Here is a 22459-nt window from a genome sequence, read left to right on the forward strand (position 1 = left end):
TAATTTATATGAAGCTTTAAACTTGACTTTCTATGGACAATTTGGAGGTCTGACTTAGTTCTTTGGGCCACCCTGCCAACCTCCTTCTTTCAAGCAGTGCTTTTAGATCCCAAGAACATGCGCAGTTGTACTTACAGCTTCTTCTTGGTTTTGTTCCCTACTCTTGTTCTTTATTCCTATTTTTATTTTCATCCCTTTTCTTTCTGTTGTTCAAATTGACAATATATATTTATAACGAGTCCAGGTCCATTTGAAAATAAAACTGTTACAACATAGATAGCATCAGTACCTTATTGTCCCAGTTTCTCCCTCCTGTGTTCTACATTCTGTCTATGCTTCCTTTCTTGTATTTACATATCCTGAGTGAGCAAATACATGTTAAAATGCTTTTGAGTAAACTTTTCTGTTAGGTCCATTAAGAGTAAGAAAGTAAGATTTCTTATTTTGTTGCCACTTCAATTCCTTTCTAAAGTACTTCCTTCCATCAATTAGGTCCATGTTTGCAATTTTTTGTAGATCTGAGTTGCATCTTTCTTTTTCTCTGAAGAACTTTTCTTAGCATATCTTCCCAAACAAGTCTGTTGACAACACAGTAGTGCCTGTATGTTCGTTTGGTAGCTTCTCCTGTGGCCTTCACTTTTAAAAGACAGCTTGACAAGCTACACAACTGTAATTCAGTGGGTTTTGCTTTTCCTCTTTTTCTCCTTTCATATCCTGCTTTTATGGCATCCATAAAGTTCTAAATAATTCTTATCTAAATTTTTTATAAATAATGTATTTGCCTAAGTAGGCTTTCTTTAAGATTTTTACACTGATAATTTTTGTAGCTTCAAGATGATTGCTGTTTTATGGTTCTTTGGCTAAGAGCAATATTCGGCATGTTTTTCTCTGTATATGTATTGAGTATATGACACTAATTTTCAGGGGGGATTATTGGTAACTATTGTTTGAAATATTACCCTCTCTCCTTTATTTCCAGTCTCCTCTTTTCGGTATTTACACATTACATTTTTTCCTAGTTGTGTCAGGTTTCTTGGCTGTCCTGTCATTTTTTGTTTGTTTTTTTTTTTTTTTTTTTTTTTTTGCCCCTGAGGCATTTTTTTATGCTGCCTGCTTTTATTGACATAACCTCAAGGTCAAACATATCAAAGTATTACTGACCTCATTGAAGCATTCTTTATCTTTGTTGGAGTATATTTTTTTGCCATAGTTTTAGAATTCTTTTGATTCTGTCTTTAGAATGACCCCTTTCTGTTTACCAATGATCCATCTATTTCTAAATGTTAACTTTCCATTATAAACCTTTATCACATTCATCATAGTTGTTTTACATTCCCAGTCTATTTTATAGTGTCCTAGTCACATATGACTTCTTCTGTCCTAATATTGCTTATTATTTACTTTTTCCTTTTTTTAGCATGTTTAGTAATTGTTTTCTGAAAGGTAAACATGCATGATATGCTTAGGCAAAAGGACTGTAATAAGAGGTTATTTGTAATAGACTGGATACATGTTGGCTTGTAGAGTTCTGTAGCCCTATGGCTAAGTCTTAGTAGGTTAGAGAAATTATGCCTTAAGCTGTGAATTTGTAAGTGCCACCAGCTTGCTCATCACTTTAGATAGTAGAGAATATTTAGAGTGGGCTGGCACTAAAATATTTCTGTTTCTTAAAGTCAGTTAGGCTGCACTCTAGAAGAAAATCTTCTTGCCCAGCAGTGGTGGTGCACACTTTTGAACCCAGACTCAGTAGGTAGAAACAGGTGGATCTTATGAGTTCAAGGCCAGCATGATCTATCTACAAAGCAAGTTTCAGGAGAACACCAAGGCTGTTACACAGAGAAATCTTGTCATGAAATTCCATAAAAAAAAAAAAAAAAAGTAGTTTGTGTCCTAGCTCCACATGAATGACTTAATCCTACTAGTATGTCAGATGCTTCTTTAGAATTGGAATTGACCCTTAAAATAGCATTCTGAATAGTTGTCTATAGAATGTCAATTCCACACTCTTGCCTTCAAATTATAACAGGATGCTTCAAACATATGCTGAATTAAACTAATAAATAAATCCAAATATATTCACATATTTTTGATATTGCAAAATATTATGCAAAGTCAATTTTAGGCAAATTGCTTATTAAAATGCAGTTGAAAATTCAGAGCTTAAATATTAATCTTAATTTTAATGAATTTAGTATCTTTAGCTATATGAAAAAATAAATATTTTGTGTAGAAAAATTACTTAACCTTTGTATTAAAACATTTTTGTTCATGGAAGCTGTTTCAGGAGAAAATGTCCTGTTTTATTGGCTCTTAATCAGATATTTCACAAAATTTATTTTTTTGTTGTTTCACTTTCAATGCAAGAAGAATATTCTAAGTACTTAACAATTTTTTCCTTAAAAATCCATTTTGGGGCTTGGTGCATAGCTTAGTTGGTAGACTGCTTACCCTGCATACTGACACCCTGGCTTTAATCCCCAACAATACACACAAAGAATCCTTTTATCCTTTGTAATCTCAAAGTTTTCCTTGAAAGCATTTGATTTTTTTTAATCTAAAATTTTAACAGCCAGATCATTTTCTGAAGTAGATTCTAAATCAGGCTCTCTCTCTCTCTCTCTCTCTCTCTCTCTCTCTCTCTCTCTCTCTCTCTCTCTCTCTCTCCTCTCTCCCCCTCTGTCTCTCTGTCTCTCTCTCTCTCTCCTCTCTCTGTCTCATCTACAGTGCCTCACATGTGAACCTTATATTCCCACAAAATAAAGACAGGGGTTATAATGTTTTAATTGGGAATTATATCTATCCTAATACATCTATATTTACCAAATTCTTCAACACATTGCATTTATTTTAGTACTGGATAGTCCTGTAAGTATTTAGTCACTTAAGGATCTATTCTTTTAGCATTTATTTTGGTCACGTTAGCTACTATCTCCAGTTGTAGTTTATTCAAAATACAGTGCCAACAATGGTTCATTATCATATCAGTGTTCCGATCAAATCAACACTCCTAAACACGTGTTTGATTTGTTAAACATATACCTCATCTGTCTTTATAAAATCAGGAGTGAGGTTGCTGAGTCATTTAATAATTTGAGTAGCCTATATGTTTTACTAAAACTAAACGGTGTCACTTATAGTCACCTCATGAATCTACATTTTATTTGACTGGCTGTCTTTGTTTCTGTAGACCACAAGGAAATAAGATAATTACATTTCCCTCTGCTGCCTGTCAAAGTGCAGTAGGGTACCTTAAAGGAACTACACCACAGTTGATCTACTCAGAACACAGTGCACCTCCTGCTCTTACCCAGCTCAACACAACTTGGCTCTCCACATCGTAGTTTGATTTATCTTGATTCAGAATTCTCAGAAATGAGGTGCATTGAAGTTACTAAAAAACATTGACTTGAGCTTAGGATATGTCTTAAGAGCTTATTTGCAGGAAGTACTTTTACAAGTAAGAAGATAATTATTATGTGACAATTATTCATTCAACAAGACGACTTTGTTAGGGTATAAACCAATTAGGTGCCTTGCTGTTGAAAAACTGGTCAGACATAACACATGTCAGTACTTTGATGTGAGGAAATCAGAGCAACAGCCAGAGCCAGAGGGTTTAAAGGTAAAGAAAATATTTATTAATTGCCTCTCGGCCCAGTGTTATCCCAACATGAGAACTGAATTTCTTCCCTCTGGGAGAAGTGCAGAGTGTTCATTTACCCTACAAGGGATTTGTTCTTCAAGGCTCTTTCCTCCAACTATCACTTTCATCTGTTGTTTCACTCTCTCTTTTTTTCTCCTGTACATTACCTGCACTGATATATAATATTTTGATTTCTTATTTAATGCTTCACTACAGTATTGGAAAAATTATGACATATGGTGAATATGTACACGTTTAACATGGGCTATTGAAGAATTGGAAATGTGCACATCAAATTCCTCAAGGTTTTAAAATTAAGATTTGATCTAGTAATTGAGGAAAATTAAATAAGTATTGTTTATTTGAAAGGTCAAATAAATATATATGCCCATTCATTGGCTTATCTATCTGTCTTTTGGTCAACCCTAGTAAATATTTATTGAGAGCACCTTTTGTAAGCCAACTGTACATTGGTCCATTAATCATTTATTCTTCCATCCATCCACTTTCCCATTCTTTCATCCTCCAATCTGACTATCCCTAAGTCAGTCCAAGTATGTATTTATTGAGGAGCTTGTGCAAGCCCACCCCACATTATCCCAGATGGAGAAACAGAAAAACTAGGTAAATTATGCAACTTTTATTGAATTTATATTCTTTATACCTGAAATAGAGAAAATAAATAATTATCAATTTCTGCTTAACATCATATTTTGCCAAGAAAAAAAATATTCATGAAAATTACCTTGTAGCGTTCTATTGTTGCTTAGGAAGGCATTTATTATTGTCATTATTCTTTACCAGCTTATCACAAAGGCCTACATTATTACCAAGTTACTAATAAATACCGAGTAAGTTACTCTTACTATTTTTACTTATTGTGCCCCATGCCATGGTTTGGGTTTATAAGTTATTTAGCCTATGATGAAATAAGTATAAGATCTGCAAATATTTAGAAATTCCTTTTATAATATCTTTAAAGTACTAATTTCTAGGGAGTTTATATGAAGAGCTCTTTCCTAAATGACACTTTCTCTCCAAAGAGGTCAGGTGATAAGAAATCAAGGGGCAGTGTGAACAGGATGACCCGCTTTTAAGTGCTGCAGTTACCCAGCAGTCTTTTCTGTGTCCAGTTAATGATCTCAGGGAACCAAACCTTTATCAGAACAAAGTGTGAGAGCTTTGAGAGGTGGCTAGACTGCTGATCTCATGTAATTGGAGGCAGTCTCAATCCAATGCTATGCTCTTGTAACCTTGATCTTTGGATAGAGAGAATAGCTTCCTTAATATTAGCTCCTTTTTTGCTTCTTCAAATTATCTTCTTCTCAGTAGGGTCATATATTAGCACTTGATTTGAACACTGCCAAAGAGCTGAGCTCTATTGAAACCTCAGATGAACTTGCATTTTGTGGAATATATACTTACCTGAAAATATTCTTATTTTAACATCAGGCCTGAACTTGACACTGTTTAATTTCTTAGTAGCAGAATCTTTCTTTCCGCTTTCAATATTGGGGGCCAAACCCAGAGCCTTGTTCATGCTAAGCAAGTGTGGCTCCATGAATGAGGGGCAATAACTAAATTTTAGGACTATCTAGGGTCAATTTTCAAGTTTTTAACCCATGTTCAAAAGTACATCAATCTGTACTGTAGGTCCCTGATTTTAGTTTGAGCCCATTCTTTGAGATGATGTGCATGAAGGTATACTATTTCACCTTTCCTTAATGCAAAATGGGCACTTTCAACCTTTTTCTCATAGTAGTCAATGAAGCCAGCATCAGGAATGCAATCCTATATGGCCATTTTCTGATTTCTGTTCCATATTATTCATCTCAGTATTGATAGTGATGAGATTTGGGAGTGCATAAAAGGTTTAAATGAATAAGTGACAAGAGAAATAATCCTACTGGTTTTAATTGAAGATAGTACTGAGTGGAATATGTAGTGTGCTCTTCTGTTTTAGGAGTAATTTCATCACTTTTACATCTTAGGTGGGCCTCTTGGGAAGAACCGGCTCAGGGAAAAGTACTTTGCTGTCAGCATTTTTACGCTTGTTGAATATTCAAGGCGATATTCAGATTGATGGCGTCTCATGGAATTCAGTGACCTTACAAGAATGGAGGAAAGCTTTTGGAGTAATAACACAGGTGAGCACAAAAATGTAAAAGCCAACAGTAAAAATTGACATTTTTATCATTGTTTGTCATACTTAAGAAATTATTTTCACTCTGATAAATATATTTGATGGGTTCTGCTATCTCTCCATAAGGCATAAGAGCACCTCCCAAAGTTTGGAATTCTGTGTGATGTGTATTTGTTGAAATGTTTTGATAGTGTTTTTCTGAATACAATCTGTAGGAGCGGCCTGGGGCATTTTTTGAGACTGTTTTCATAGTCCTGCTTCAGTGTTCAGAGCGTCAAGTGAGTAATAGCAGCCCATGGGTAAACGTTTTGCAAGATGTGAAAGATGCTTCCAAAATCACGAGCTCTTAGAAGCGTGACATGGTGGAATTGGAAATCAAAAGTGTAGTGGTTGTCCTTTGGAGTCTGAATAGGAAGGACTACGTCATTTTAATCTATAGCTTGTAAATGTCAGCCTTTGATTTGGGTCATGCAGGTTCTCCAATCTCAGTTTAGTGCCCTTCTTTGTGTTACTGTACATGCTGACATCCTGTGCAGAGGAGAAACAGCAACAGTTGCAGTGAAGTGAGCCAGATGCAAACCAAGACATGTCTTTAGTGAGACTGAAGCCAGAAGACATTCGCAGTGTTTCTGTTGCTGTTTGCCCTTTTCTCCAATACCTTGCCTCCTTTTGTTCTGCTAAGCATGGAGCCCAGTTCACTAAGATGGTTCTTTAAGTACCTCTGTACTTTTAACACTAACAGCATACCAGAAGCATCACCAGGTAGACCAGCTACAAATCTAGACCAAGAAAATAGTTGTATTCTTGATTCCTGATCTTCACAGAGCATTTGATCCTTTCAAGAGCGGAGGCACTAAACACTGTAACTGCCAAACTGAAGCTTTCAATTCATTTCTCTAGTTTGCCATTATTCCAGAAGCTTCATCCTGCCTGGAGTTGTGAGAACACGATTTTAAAGACAAAAGGATTGTCCGATGGTCTAAAGATAAATAAACATGAGAAACACAAGTTTCCTGAGGTGCTAGAATTAGGCAAGTAAAAATGCTGAGAGAAGGGGAAGCAAGTGTGGTTGTCAGAAAAGCCCTGCTATGGAGTTCCCCTCACTCTTCCGCTTCCTTCCAATCTGCACTAACACAGTGAAATCCTTGCCTTTGTTGTTCTTGTTCACACATGTATACCCACGAGAAAAGCCAAGCTCTAAAAGATCACGCCTCTTGTCCTTCACTGTACCTGCCACACAACAGAAGGTCTCTGTACCCTTTGCTAGTTCTGCTTAGGGCCTTACATACACAAGACCCAGAGGACAACAGAATGGGCCAGAGAGGAAAATCTATCTCGCTTTTCTGCTTAAGTCAGTCTTCAGACTTGCCTCTATTCATTTCTGCTCTTTAATGGCATCAGGTTTACATTTAAAAAAAAATGGAAAACAGTGTATTCAGAGGCTCCTTCAGAAATGTTGATGTGGGCCATATACCTGCTTTGCTATAAGTCTTGAGGACATTCACCAGCATGGTTACCATGGTGTCAATGACAACTTTTGAACATCGTGTACATGCCTAAGAAAGAGAAAGAGGACAAAGTCCTCCTATACTTGATGTCTAAACTAAGGGCTACTTTACTTTAAACTCTTTTTGGAAAGTACAAATTACAGCACGTTTTTCCTTTCTTGGAGTTTGATCTTTAGAGAGAAGCAATAAGTAAATAAGTAAACCGAATATCCAGGAACTAATTTTGTTTGCTTTTTCATCTTTGTTTCCTTTCTCCTTACTCCTTACAAGGGTAAACTTCTGAGGATCACCCTCACTGTGAACTAATGTAGTACTCTAGGTTCATTGGCCACTGGTTTCCAGACACATGAAACAGGTACAACATCCCCTCTCTCATATGAGGGATACCGAAACATAAGCTGTAGAGTCACAAGATGCCATTGGTTTGAGCAGTTCCTGGCAGGTGTTTTTATAGTTTAGCATCTTGAAAGCAATCTCAGCATACTGCTGCCCAGAAGACAGACTGTTGTGCACATTCCAAAGCAGAGCCTCTTTCATTTGTTCTATTCTGGCTTTGAGTTTCCAGTCAAGAAGAGAAGACAATGAAGATAATAGTTGGCATCTCACTGGCTTAGACAATTAGACTACCAAGATGAAAATGTTCAATGACTGTCGACCTGGTCAAGCATATAAATTCATGAAAAACAATTATTTTAAAGCTTTAGTTATAAATTCAGAAGACTACAACCTCTTCTGAGTGAATGGCTCAAGCTTTTATTTTTTGTTTTTCTTATGTGTGGTGTGTGATTGAGAGGAAGGGAGAATGTGTGGGTGTGGGCATGAGATGACACATTTGCAGACGTCAGAGCACAGCTTTCAGGAAGCTGTTCTCTCCTTCCATCATGGAATTTGGAGATTGGATGCATGTCATGACGCTTGTGTGGCAATTGTTTTTATCCACTGAGCTGTCTCACTGGCTCCTTTTCTTAGTGATTTGAAAATACCCAACATCCATTCCTCATTATCACCACAGACAGAGCTGGGGCATCTTATGTTTTGGGAGACATCAAATTGCATATGCAGTAAAATCAGTTAAATTGCTTGGGCAAGAGGTAGCAGCTTAAAGTTTATCATATAAAATTACTAAACTTTGTGTTTGTAATCATATTACAGACTTTTTACTGCTATCAAATGTAGAGATACTACTTGTCCTTGTTATGCCACCAAGAAGTTCCAGGCCAACCTGTAAACGTCTAATGAGAAACTAAGAATGATTCCCATTGTCATATGGCAGAGATTAAAGAAAAAACTGAGACCAAAGTGAGAAACTGAAAATCAGTAATGAAACATAGCTCTCTGTCAAGGCTGGGGCTAGCTAGTGTGTAGACAGTGATAGATGTCCACATCCCAAAGCTGCTTCCAGGAAGTCAATGCCCCTCCTTTCCTGTTTTTTGTTTTTGTTTTTGTTTTTTTTTTCTCTTTTTTCCTTAGTTTTTCTGTTTGTAGCAAACATATCTGTTTACACTCAGACTTTATTAATTGACTTTTTTTTTTCTCCAACACAAATGCTCTACTTTCACTGTCCACACCCAGATGGGTTATCGAACCTTATTGATGAGCTTCTCCTGGTACTTCTGATATGTCTTATTTTTAAATTATTATCTGCATATGCCTTTAATTTACACTTAGAGTTTAAACTAATTGTATATGTTCTAGTTGAAATGCAAGATTTAAACACAGTAATCAAAAATGGAAGCAGAAATACAAAAAGAATGATAGAAGTACTAAATAAAATAATTTTCTTCTGAATTGTTCTCTCTGTTTTAAGACATGCAACACCTAACACATTGCATGAGAGGAATTCAAAATACATTGTTCTATGATGCATCACTAACTATTGCTGTTTGGCTCTGTCAGCATTTGGGCTCTACTCTGTATAATCTTAGGCCACTTGTTTTATTTCTCTGTCTTACTCTCCTTATTTTTAAAATGGGTATAATGATATTAACAATTCCTTGTACTTTTGTAGGAACTGAGTGAAAAGTTTTTAGACTCCTCATTTCCACATTGCTTGAGCATTATTCTGTGTGTGACAGTTATTATTGTCACTTATAATTCTATGAAGAAAAACGCACACTGGATTGGTGATATATTCTCTAAGTGTGAATAAGTGAGTGTGGACAGTTTCACAAAGAAAGTTGTAATGAGCACTTGCCATAAAGTGTCATAAAGTTTATAGTCTTAGAAAGACTGGATATATTGAGTTCCAGGCAGGGAGACTATAAACAAGCAAAAAGATAGGTCAATATGGAAGGAAAGGGAGAAGCATCAGAACCATTACAGGTTCAGGAGAATTTGGAGATGTCATGGCATGGTCTAGCTTAGTGGCTAAAGGCTGATTCTCCTGGGGTAAGGAAGGGCCTGGAGACGATATGGTGGAATGTTGGTACACACATGGTGGACTGCCAAATGATCACACTATGATATGATATATTAGACAGTTGGACACGGTGCACAATTAAAGATAGGGCATAAAAATAACTGGCATGTCCTATTTTCAAATAAATGCAAAGGAGTTTAGCTATTTCTGAGGCTAAAGTTCAAAACCTTTGGTTACAGGTTTTTATTAGAAAAACATTTTTATCTACCTTTGAAAAGATTTATATGAAAACTTTGTTGTATAAAAAACAATGTTATGACTTACTGAATGGATCTCCCGGGAACTGTATTTCTACTATCTTCCGTGGCATGTTTTATATTTAAATAAATGGCATATACATTAATGGCATAACAGTCTGGGTTTGTTATAAACTGTCAATGGTTCTGAAAGGAAATATATTCTTTATAATTTTCTAGCTGATGGTTGTTCTTTAGAGCAAAATAGTGATTAATTTTAAACATCCTAATGCACCTGGGAGTTGTGATAGTTCATCCTGGGTGGGTTTTTACTGTCCAGAAACTGCAGCAGGAATGATGGGGGTCTCAATCCATATCAATATCTCGAAGCATTTGAGCCACATTTCAAGGGATAGAGATGTACGCATATATGTATGCAGGGACAATCACTTCTCCCACGTATTTACTTTATATTTAATTCAGTCGCCACATAAGCTGGTGTGCTTTTCTGTTTTCTAGTACTACAGCCTAGTGTCTATCGCAATGGTAGACCAGCCATGGGAAATCCATGTAGGCTCAGCTGCTTCCCCAGAATTGAGGAATGGAGGAGTCAGTTTCAGGGAAGAGATTAGTCATGGGGTGAACAATGTGATCTCTTTATTCTGCCTAGAGTCTCAAGAATTGTTCTTTATACCATACATGACATTAAATAAATATCAAATATTTGCTTGCCCTAACTTTCTTATTAGTGAGTAGTTTGTTATAAGACCTGTAGGGGATCCTTGTGATTGGAAGTTTCAGGTGCATTTCTTTGGTGCACTGAACTGAGCGTGCTTCTTGGCCAAACCATGCCACTTCCCAGGCTGTGACTATTGAATCTGCAAAGCAGAGAGAAAGCTTAGGTTGACCTCCAAGGACCTTGCAATTCTACAGAAGCGTTTGTGAGGTGTTCAAACAGTTTAGGAAACATAAGCAAGACATCTGCTGGCACTGTGAAAGCAAGCGACTGCCAGGTTTTCTTTGAATTACAGGAATGGAATGTCTGATTGATTGCATACAATTGAATTCTAACCAAACCAGTTTGTTCGGTCAATTTTTCTTTAAAATTGGATGTGTAGTTTTCTAGACAAGAAATTATGAACAAAAGGCTTGCAAGATTTCTGTTGTAATAAATCTACCACATCTAATGCTTTTCGATTCCTAAAAGACAGCTTCCTTCCTTCATAATTTTGAATTTGTATCTGTTTAAAATGAATTAGTTAAAATGTTATAAATTTAATAAACTAATATACATATTATAGACTTATGAATAAAATTAGGCATTCTATTTCTGAAACAGCTATGAGAACTCTTCACAGAGTCAATGGGTTGTTACTGTTATATTTTAAGGAATTGTGATACTTGCGGTTTGGGTCACATTTAGTAGATCTTTTTCTCTCACACACACACTCTCACAAACACACACACACACACACACACACACACACACACACACACACACACACACCTTTATTAGCCAAAGAGTAGCTTACAGAACTTAACCTTCACAATCTAGAAAAAATAATATTTACTCTAATGCGATTGCTTTGAACTTTTATTTCTCCATATCAGTACTCTCATTCTGGCAGCATTTTTTGAACTTATGTAAAGCTTGTGTCTACACTAGAAAGTAAAGACATGGTGGTCTTCGGAGAGATCTGAACATTATAAACCAGACATTCACAGATGTGAACTTAATCTTAGTTGTTTTCTTTAAGACATGTGACCTACATTGTCTTCTGGATTTCTATATACCAAAGGGTAACCTTGAAGCCTTTATCCTCTGTTTTCTACATCCTGGTTGTTGGGGTTATGAGCAGATGCTACTGTGCCCAGTTTATGTGCTTCTAGGATCAGATCCAAGGCCTCTTACAAATTAAGGAAGCATTTTTACCAGCTAAGCAACTTCTCCATCACCTAAGCTCACTTAGTATTCTTTAAGAAATGAAAGTGCCATGTGAAGATCATGGAAATTTCCAGTTGAAAAGAATAAATTATGCGAAGAAGTTAAGAAAGTCTGTGTTGTTAAACTAGAACGGAGTGGAAAAGGGCCATAACATTGTGTGGCCATTGAAAGGATGTTGTGCCCTAAGGGAAATGTGAAGTCAATGAAAGTTTTCTAACAGGTTAATGAAATGACCCATTTTCATTTCTTATGAATTACTTGAATGCATTGTAAGAGAAGCAAGAGTATAAAGAAAGAAACCAATTATGAAGATGCCATGTTCTGAGATGGAGATGCAGAGAGAACAGAAATAGGATGTAATTGCTCTGGTTTACAAAGCATAGAAATGAAAGAGATTAGATTCCTGTTTGTAGCCATATCTACCCAACCAGAACCAAACTACCACAGCATCTATGTAAGCCATATTCCCTTTAGCAGCTATCTGCTTTGAGGATAATAATCTTGTGCACTCCTTTCAATCTTCCAGAATAATGGCACAATTTTGTTTGGCCAAAGTAAACATGTCTATTGTTTCTATTGTGTGTTTCAACTGTTATAGAGAGGCAAGCCAGAGAAGAAAAGACCAAGAAAGTTATCATAGACATCAACATCAAAATTATTTTGCCAGTCTTCTGTATATACAGAGAGGACTAAATATTATTTTTAAAAATTACTTATTGTCTGATTCCTTGTTAAGACAGTGGTTTTCTTTTAACCACGTGACTACCTAAGTGGAGTGATTCTGCAAGCGGAGCATCTCAGTGCTGACCATGCAAGTGCTGTTTCCAAACCTGGAACATCTTCCTCTTTTCCCCAGCATACATGCCTTTGAACAAATGGTTGAATTATCATCATTTATGAGTTTCTAAGCTCTCCTTCCTTCTGTTTTTCTCAGTTCATATAAGCAAGACACTACACAAATTTATAAACTAAGTGAGAAGGTGTGTTTGAATAAGTTTCCTAGGCCCTGGCCCACATGATGTGACAGGCTTTGATGATCTCCTACAGAAGGATAGGAGGTGGGATGGGGGATTGGTGGGGGACATGGAAGGATGAGAGGGAGAGGGAACTGGAATTGATATGTAAAAATATGTAAGAGTGTTTCTAATTTAAATAAATAAAAAGTGATATAAAAGGATTACAATTTAAGAAAAGTAGATACTGAATACAAGGATGTCTGTTTTGTTTTATTTCTTGAAATGTTTTGGAACAAGGGAAAACAAAAAGATACATAGGTTATTCATACTTTCTAATCTTTTGTCATTATAGAAAGTATTTATCTTTTCTGGAACATTCAGACAAAACCTGGATCCCCATGGAAAATGGAGAGACGAAGAAATATGGGAAGCTGCAGATGAGGTAAGGATGCTAAATGAAATACATTTGAAGGGGCAGATCATACACACAAGTGTGGTTGCCATAGGTGATACACAGTTTCATACACACATACACATCTACCTATATGTACATGTGTGGATGCATGCATTTATGTGTATATACTTTGTAAGCACAGTGCTCTAATTTACCTGGCACATTCATGTTTGGAATTAGCTTTATCCCTCCTCTCAGGGTAGTTGGTCCTTACTCAGGGTAGTCTGTCCATGCTTATGTAATAAAGTTCCATAGACTCAGCTGTTCATACACAACATATGTTTATATCTCATCATTTGGAGACCGGGAAGTCTAGAGCCAAGAGACACTATTTGTTGTCTTCTGAGGCCCTACTTCCTGTCATACAGAGATGTACTTGCTGTGTCTCATTCAGTGTTATGTGGTGAATGAATTTTCTGGAAACTCTTTTTATTATAGTGCTAATCCCATCCGTGGGGGTCTCAGACCCCACTTCCCAAATGGCTTATCTCTCAATAGCACTATCTTGGGCTTTAATATCTTAACACGAGTTTCTGAAGGACTTACACATGTAAACCTAGAACTCCCTCCTTTACTCCCCTCCAAAGTCCTGCTTTTTTCTTCTTATGAAAATATAATACTCCATCTCAACAACTGCCAATGTCTTAACACATTTCAGTATGAATTTAGAACTAGAGATCCCAAATTCTCAACTCAGAGAGAGCCATGAGACTTTGGGCTTTGGATTTATCAAACTGGCATTCCACTATTCCCTGCCCATTGGTCATCGTTGCTCCCTTGCTGTTTGCCCCTTTGTGCCTTTCTCCTGAGTACATCTTTCCAGGAGCATTGAAGCCTCAGAGTGCTAAATGCTAACCACTTGAGTAACCAACCCTAACCTTCTACTAATAAAATGCACTAACACTAACCACTTTTCATTATCAAAGTTTCCTTATCGTCTAGCAAATGCAAGATTTTAAAAGGAAACATTAACTAAATTGCAAGTGACACGCTGTAAGATCCTAGATGTGATATTACAGAGCGAACTGTAAGAATACAGTGTGCTGGAAAGAACTTGGAAAAGAAGATATTAGGCTTTATAAAACCTGCAGGTACTGCCAAGTCTCCATAAAATGTACAGGAAAACAGGATCATAAAGTCATCTAAAATGTTAGAAGATATGGTTAAGACTTTGGATTCCAATGTAATACAGATTGTCATGTGGCTAGATTTTATCCAGCAGTCCACACTTAGATTTATCTTTTCCTTGATCTTCCTTTTGAATTTATGTTCATAAAGATGTAGCTTCTGAGATAACCTTAATGTCCCATGGTCTGAGTAAGAGTGTTAAGTCTTTTGTTGAAGAGACCACAAAAACACCCAAGCGCCAAGCCTATCCTACAGCAGTAGAAAGGAGATCTGGGTTAAAAGGCACAACTCCAAGGCTTTAGTCCTTTATGGTTGATGATCCGATATATGCAAACAGGGGCATGTTGGGGTGTGTCAACCTGCTAAGACACTGGGACAAAAGTCTAGCCTTCCTGGGCTGGTGCAGGGTAGCTCCTTCTGTGCAGCTCTGGAGAGCTTTCTGAGCCTGCACCTCCTTTGCTTACCGCTCTCCCTGTGCCTCTCTATTGCCTGCTCGATAGGGTACCTGTTGTACATTGCTTAAAGAACCTTTGTGATTTGGTCTTTGCCACTCTACTCTCTGCCCCCTACCTGCCCTGTGTCCTGTCATCCACCTACTGTAAATTTCCGTTTTCTTTAAAGCACAGAACGCTCTCTGTTCTATGGTAGGAACTGGGGGTGGTTGCTGCTGCTGCTCTCTGTGCCTGGGACACCCTCCCAGTCCCCCACTCCTGTTCTTTCTCATCACTCAAGCCTTTTGCTACACAGCGGTTCCATCTGAAACCCAATCTGACTCTTCAACTTTGGGAAAGGAGACTTTCCTAGGTGTATCGCATGCCTTCACTCCCTCAAAAGTCCCTGCAATGGATCAAAATTCATCTAGTAACTCAAACGTCACCAGGATTATGGCATTATATCCTGCTCTTTGTGGTATCTTTCATGCCTGCAGTAGTTGAACCCGTGGGTGGTGTTTGATACATACTGATTGAATGATTGAATAATTGAGGGATTCCTTTAGCTCGTGTAAAATGTGTCATGAAAATATCCTCATGCTTGATGCACAATAGGCATGATGATCTCCATTTCAGGAATGAAGGCCTTGTTGGGATGGCTTGTGAATGCCAAAAAGAACAGCAGCCCTGACTTTGGGCCTTCAGTTGTTTCAGCCCAGTGAGCTGCCTGTGGGATCCTGGCAACTTGACTCTTGCTTTTAGGAAGTGGGGTTATTTTGTTTCTTTTTGCTTGTTATACTATTTTTAAAAGTTGCCATCTGTATACATTAATAGTCAAGTGAACTGTTGTAGAAACAACAGTGGCGTTTTAAGTGGGGAAATTTGCCCTAGGAAGCTTGCAGAATGTAAGCAAAAGGAGCTAAGGCTAGCTATTTTTAAACTGCACACTAGCAGACTTGTAGGCAAAGCATTCACATTTTAACTTTTTTTAAAAATATCATTCAGAACAAAAAAAACCTGCAAATACTACTAAGTAGTTTGGTATAGGGTGCTGTTTTATCTAACCATATTTGGGAACTTTTAACTTTATAATTTCATGGGTAAGTTACAGTGTCTTGAAGATTTATAGAGTACAGTATATAATGTCAGAGCCAAAACTTTCATCCTTAAGTTTTAATGCATACAGACTGCTTTTTTTAAACTACAGTGTTGGAGGATCACAGTAGATGTTAAATGAATAAATGAAAGGACGAATGGTTGAATGAATGTGTTGAGGCTGAGAGTGTTCTTAAATGAAGAACAGATATTTACTTTCAAGAAATGTAGGGGAAACACATAAAATTCTACAATATGGTATGTCTGTTTGTCCTAGGCATAATTGAGGATATTTCCAAGGGTATTCAGACTTGAGCAGTAGGATAAACGCTGAGATTGCTGATTTTAGTAAAGAATTAAAAACTAATGCTGCTGGGAACAATAGCAGATGTGTGTGTGTGTGTGTGTGTGTGTGTGTGTGTGTGTGTGTGTGTGTGTGTGTGTGTAGGGTGTGTGGCCACATGAGATCTCTTATATTTTATTCATCCAAGAAAAGAACTACCATAGAACTTAAAAGAGAGAAATGATCCACTCGTAGATCTTCATGTTAGGGAGATCTTTTAAATATTTCTGTGATGGTTGACAATTTGACTCATTGATACTTGTAATATGATGCTTAAGAAATGACAGAAGTCCAGACAAGGTTCAGTAAGCCATAGCTGACAAAGAGAAAGGTTTCAAAAATAACTGGGAGAAAATTCTAGGCTGGAGATAGACATTTAAAATCATTAGCTTAAAGGTAGATGTTACCAAAGCTGGAGACAGGAGGTAAGTTGGGGTTGGGATTGAAGAAGCCTAATATGCAAGAGATGACGTTTTATATTAACTCTTCTGGGATACATCAGGGCAGTCTTCCTTGTCTCATATGCCTACATTCCCTAGTTCAGAAACTTTTTATGCCTTAACACGTTTACACAAAAGGTAGTTCTAAGTAGACACTTAACTTGAAATATCCATAATGAGCCTGGCATAAACTGTGATGTGAGCCAATTGTGAATTCATTTGTATGATCATGAGCTATTTCTGAAGGCCATATCTAAATATTCTTATGTTAGAGTGATATGGGTATATATCTTACCTACACATACTAAATGCCAGGTTCCTGAAGGGCAAGAGACAATCATGTCTACAGTTATTTAGCACTTACACATTCAGTGGATCTTAGAAAGAAGACATAATGAACATGTGTTTGATTAAGTAACAACCACCAAGACATCCATAATTACACTTTATTTTTGACAGATATTTTATCTTTTACTTTATAAACCTTTTTAAAGTTGCAGTTTAAAAATATAAGCCATTAACTCTAAATGAATCTTCATATTCTACCCCGACATCTAAGAAACTTTAAACTTTAGTAGTGTTCCACTTTTGATTAACTTTTTAATTCATGAGAAAGTTACCAATTTCTCTGTTTTTATAAGTGAAGAAGATGACAGTTGGACTGTTATGTAATTTTTTTCTGTCTTTTTTATTTTACATATTGATCCCAGTTCCCTTTCCCTCCCTCCCTCTGTCCCTCTCTCTCCCTCCCTCCCTCTTCCTCCATCCCTCCCCCTTCCTCCCTCCCATGTCCCTCAACCACCTTCCCTTTCCATTCCTCCCTCACTCCACATGTAAGGTGGTGCCTTCCAGGAGGGCTCCTCTACATCTGTCAAGTCATTTGGAGTAGAGAATAGGCTCTCCCTCCCTCTAGGTTAAGGGAGTATCCCTCCATGGAGAATGTGCTCCCAAAGTCCTTTTGTGTACTAGGGATTCATCCTGGTTCCACTGTCTGAGGTCCCTTAGACTGCCCAGGCCTTCTAATTGAGACCCATGTTCAGGGGTCTGAGTGGTACAATGCTGGATTCCCAGCTATCAGTCTGGGAGTCCATTAGCTTCTCCTTGTTCAGGTCAGCTGTCTCTGTGTGTTGCTGTAGCCTGGTCTTGTCCTCTCCCTCTGCATCTGGATTCTAGTTCAGCTCAGTGTTTAGTTGTTTGGTGCCTGCTTCTGTTTCCATCAGCTTCTAGATGAGGGCTCTATGATGGTGGATAAGTTAGTCATCGATCTCATTGTCAGGGAAGGGCATTTATGGTAGCCTTTCCACTGTTGCTCAAATTGTTAGTTGGGGTCAGTCTTGTAGGTTTCTGGACATTTCTCTAGATTCAGTTTTCTCTTCAAACCTATAGTGGTTCCCTCTTTTATGTGCTCTCTCTCTCTCTCTCTCTCTCTCTCTCTCTCTCTCTCTCTCTCTCTCTCTCTCTTGCTCTCGCTCTTCTCTCTTCTGTTCCTCCCCTGACACAATCTTCCTAGCCCCACATGCTCTCCTCTCCTCCCCTTCTCCTTCTCCCAGCTCCCTCTCCACTTGCTGCCCCTCACAGTCCCAATATGCTCAGGACATTTTGTTCTTTCCCCCTTCTGTGAGGAACCTTATATGAATCTGTTAGAATCCTCCTTGTGCCCTAGTTTTTGGCAGCATGAATTATAGGCTGGTGATCCTTTGCTCTAAGTTTAAAATCCATATATGAGTGAGTACATACCATGTTCCTCTTTTGTGACTCAGTTAGGGTCACATTCAGGATGGTTTCTTTACGTTCTTCAAGTTCCATCCACTTGCCTGCGAATTTCAAGATTCCATTGTTTTTTTTTTTCTGCAGAGTAGTACTCCATTGTATAATGTGCCACATCTTCTTTATCCATTCTTCGGTTGAGGTTTTTTTATGTGGCAGAGGAGATACCATGATCACTGTTATGTAATTTTTAAAGCTTTCTCAGCTAGATTTTTGATGATGTTTCTCATCCCTTATTACATATAGAAAGTAAACAAACCATAACATGTCATGTCATGTCTTCTACCCTTTCTGCTCTTGAACTCTTCGCCACATAGAGTACACAATAGGATGTCATGATGGAATATCTATTATCTTTAAATTACATTCTAATCATATATTATTGATGTACATCTTTGCCAATCCCGAGCTTTCGGGAGCAGATATCATTGTGTGACACTGTCAGTTAGTGAACTTGGCACTTAACAGGTGCACACTGAATGACTCCTGAGTGAAGCAGGGCTGAAAGGAATCCTCCAATCAGCTTAGAGCTACCAACACTCACCTGCAGCCCTCCTCCCCCCTCCCTGGGACCAAGCGGAGGTTGAAGGTGATATTTAATCTTGGCAAACTCATGTATATTTTTAGAATGTCAGCCTCTTGAGTAATTTTAGTCCTGAGGTATCTTGAGTGCCCCTTCTAAGCACAGTGTTTTTCTTTTCTACAGGTTGGACTCAAATCTGTGATAGAGCAGTTTCCTGGGCAGCTCAACTTTACCCTTGTGGATGGAGGTTATGTACTTAGCCATGGCCACAAGCAGCTAATGTGCCTGGCTCGCTCTGTTCTCAATAAGGCCAGGATCTTACTGCTTGATGAGCCCAGTGCCCATCTGGACCCCATGTGAGTTCCGGAAGTTCTGTTAATATAATAGTACAATAGTAATAGAATCATTGAATTCTACTTCGTTGATACAAATTCCCATTCTGATAATAGGCCTACAAGTAGGGGCTACAAAATAATTGTCCAGGAAAAAGTCACTATTGAACGTGAGCACGAGTACTTATTTTTTTACATAACATCTCTGACTGGAGTTTCCTCTCCTGACTGGAGTCTGGAATTTCATGCAAACTCTTCAACCTCATCAACATGTGATGAAATGTTTAGTGAGGTGTGCATACTTTCACGGTTTCCTTCTGTATCTTTATAACTATCTATATTTTTATTACAGATACATTAATAGTGCAGAATAAAGAACTGACAATGTGTCTACATGGAATGTAGCTTCATTCTTCATGAAATTTTCTTATGAACATTTGTCTCATTAATGTAATAAATACTTAGAAAGTACCTCTGGTTAGAAAGATGACTGTGGCTAATTCTGTATCAACATAATGCTATAAGTATTATTTAAGTAAAGAACTAAATATAAGGACACTATGTATATTGTCAAAGATGAAGGCAGATTATACCTATGTGGTATTTTCTTGCTTTTCTAGAACATACCAAGTAATTCGAAGAATTCTAAAACACACCTTTAGTGGTTGCACAGTAATCCTCTGTGAACACAGGATAGAAGCCATGTTGGATTGTCAACGATTTTTGGTGAGTCTTTTACACTTCTTTAGTCTCATTGCACATCACTTACTATAAACTATAGTCATGTGCCCCTTCCTTCACACATGTCACATATCTGCCAGCTCTCCTTAGTGTGGCTACATGCATCTTTGTCCTTTGACTTGAGCTATAATGTAATGCTGAAATTTAGCACACCTCCAGTGGTAGCATATTACTAATTGGCATGGTAGACCAGGTATCTGTTCTTTCAGATTTTTATTTGGGGGAAACAAGTTACAAAATGTACTATTGAAAAAATACCCGTTTTTCTCAATAAACTAAACTCCTCCTAGGGAAAATATGGGATGGGCTTTACTGGCAGTGATTTTAGCACAGTAGGAGAGAAGCCTGTTTAATTGTCCTTATTACTTCTGGAAGACAGGTTAGTGCCCTTGCAAACCACCTTCTCATTTTCTTTGCCAACTGTCACAGCTCGTTCATTCACAAATTCCCTCCTGTTTAATCACAAAGAAGGTCCAAGCAACACATACCATTTTCACTTTCCCAAATGAATGCTGTGGAGGTAAATGCTCTTCTACTAAAGCGTTTTTATTCCTATTGTTCTGCTGGGGTCAAATTCAGACTGGGTAAAGCTCTCTATTCTCTGGCCTCAGGCTTGCAAAACTTTAACATGTATTGCAGGCATTATAATCAGGTATGTCTAACCAATTTGGAATTGTTAGGCCTGAGACTCAGTTTATATGGTACTGAGTATACAGCTCATCTTGGGAGTATATGAGAGATGGATCATGGATCATTCAGGTTTATAAACCTCTTTCAGTTGTTCTACAGTTCTTTGAAGGAGTGTAACACCTGGCATTAGATGAATTTTTGAAATTCCAGTTGCTACTTTCACAGCTATTCAGCTATTCTTAGATGTAAAAATTAAGTATTCATGGCTCTGAATCCTTTGTTTCCTTTGGACTTTTTTTCTCCTTTGGGGTCTAGGTCTGTTTCTATTCCTGCACTGGCTTGATCTCCTCTTTATATGGGCTTTCACTAATGGCCTTTTCCGTAGGTCATAGAAGAAGGCAACGTGGGACAGTATGACTCCCTTCAGGCACTTCTGAGTGGGAAGAGTATCTTCCAGCAGGCCATTAGCTCCTCGGAAAAGATGAAGCTCTTCCAGGGCCGCCACTCCACCAAGCAGAAGCCTCGGACACAAATTACTGCTCTCAAAGAGGAGACAGAAGAGGAAGTACAAGAAACCCGTCTCTAGTGGCTGGGATGCTGGGAAGCAGCTCAATGGACCTGAGTCTCTTCCCAGAGCCCATGCAAAATGAAAAAGCCAGGCATGCCCCGTGCTTCTAACCCCAGTGCTGGGGACACAGGGACAGGTGGATCCTTGGAACTCTGCAGCAAGTGATCCTAGCCCACATAGCTGTAGGCCAGGCACCTGAGGGACAGTACCTGAGGATATCCTCTTGCCCCTGCATGCAAGTACACACCCATGAACAGACATGCATATTAATGGCCGTATACACAGAAAAACGAAAAAGAAAGAGGAAAAAGGAAAGATACAAAGGCAGACTCTAGAAAGCAGTGCAAATGATTGGCAAAGGATCATGTGGGATGTCTGCTCATGGACTCGGAGAAGGAGAACCCACTGTCCGTGCCTTGGAAAACAGGGTGAAGCCCCCATCCCTGCTTTTTAAGAGACTGTTTTGGAAGAGAGATCAAGAGCATTCATACGCGTCTGGGTCACTGACCTGCTAGCAGTGGCCATATTGTTTGAAAGGCACTTCAGATATTTGACAATGGGCCACTTGTGTTTGGCAAGCCAAACTTTCCTGGAAACATTTGCCCCCTACTAGTGGCTGGAAAGGCAGCTATAAATGCCAGCCAGGTTAGTTGTTCAGCTTATTATTCATTGCAGCTGGTTAATTTGCATTATTGAAGAACCGCACTCAGTGCTTAGAGATAGGATGAAGTAATGAGAACTGGAAACAGCGGCTTATATAGCTCACATCCCATCTTTCTACTATCCAAAATATTTAGACACAACCCTATTACCTGCCACACATTCTGTGTGTACCACTCCAAGCAAATGTTAGGATACTATCAAAGCCCTGGGTGGTATTGAAAGATGCCCTACTTGTTATCTGGTGATCCAGTTACCTACAGGAATAAGAATTCCCAGATCTTGGGAATTAAGGTTAAGAACCTCCAGCCCTATCCCCACACATCTAAATACCCTTATAAACAATGTGTCCCTGACCCAGGAAAAGAACTGTTACAGGCCCATGAAGCGGCCAGGATCATTTCCTTGATGTGGAAATTAACAAGGTGTGTTGCCAGAAAGCAACAGGCCTTTAAGACTTCTGAAGTGAAGGAGACTTGTGTCAGTACAAGCTGGTGCAGCCCAGTGCCAGGTCCACGAGTTCCCATGGAAACAAGCCATGGGCAGCGTGGGTAGAT

General features: G+C 38.3%; 1 protein-coding gene across 1 annotated transcript in view; it reads left to right on the forward strand.

The window, feature by feature from the left end:
* Cftr (CF transmembrane conductance regulator) overlaps positions 1-22153 on the forward strand; it is a 137023-nt gene extending 114870 nt beyond the window's left edge. The window contains exons 23-27 of the mRNA XM_051175727.1: positions 5635-5790; positions 13143-13232; positions 19155-19327; positions 19924-20029; positions 21060-22153. Of these exons, the coding sequence (XP_051031684.1) occupies positions 5635-5790; positions 13143-13232; positions 19155-19327; positions 19924-20029; positions 21060-21260 (726 nt within the window). The 3' untranslated portion in view covers positions 21261-22153. The remainder of the gene's footprint in view (positions 1-5634; positions 5791-13142; positions 13233-19154; positions 19328-19923; positions 20030-21059) is intronic.
* The last annotated feature ends 306 nt before the right edge of the window (positions 22154-22459 follow it).

This window comes from Phodopus roborovskii, unplaced genomic scaffold, assembly GCF_943737965.1.
Source record: "Phodopus roborovskii unplaced genomic scaffold, PHOROB, whole genome shotgun sequence".
In the NCBI taxonomy this organism is placed as follows: Eukaryota; Metazoa; Chordata; class Mammalia; order Rodentia; family Cricetidae; genus Phodopus; species Phodopus roborovskii.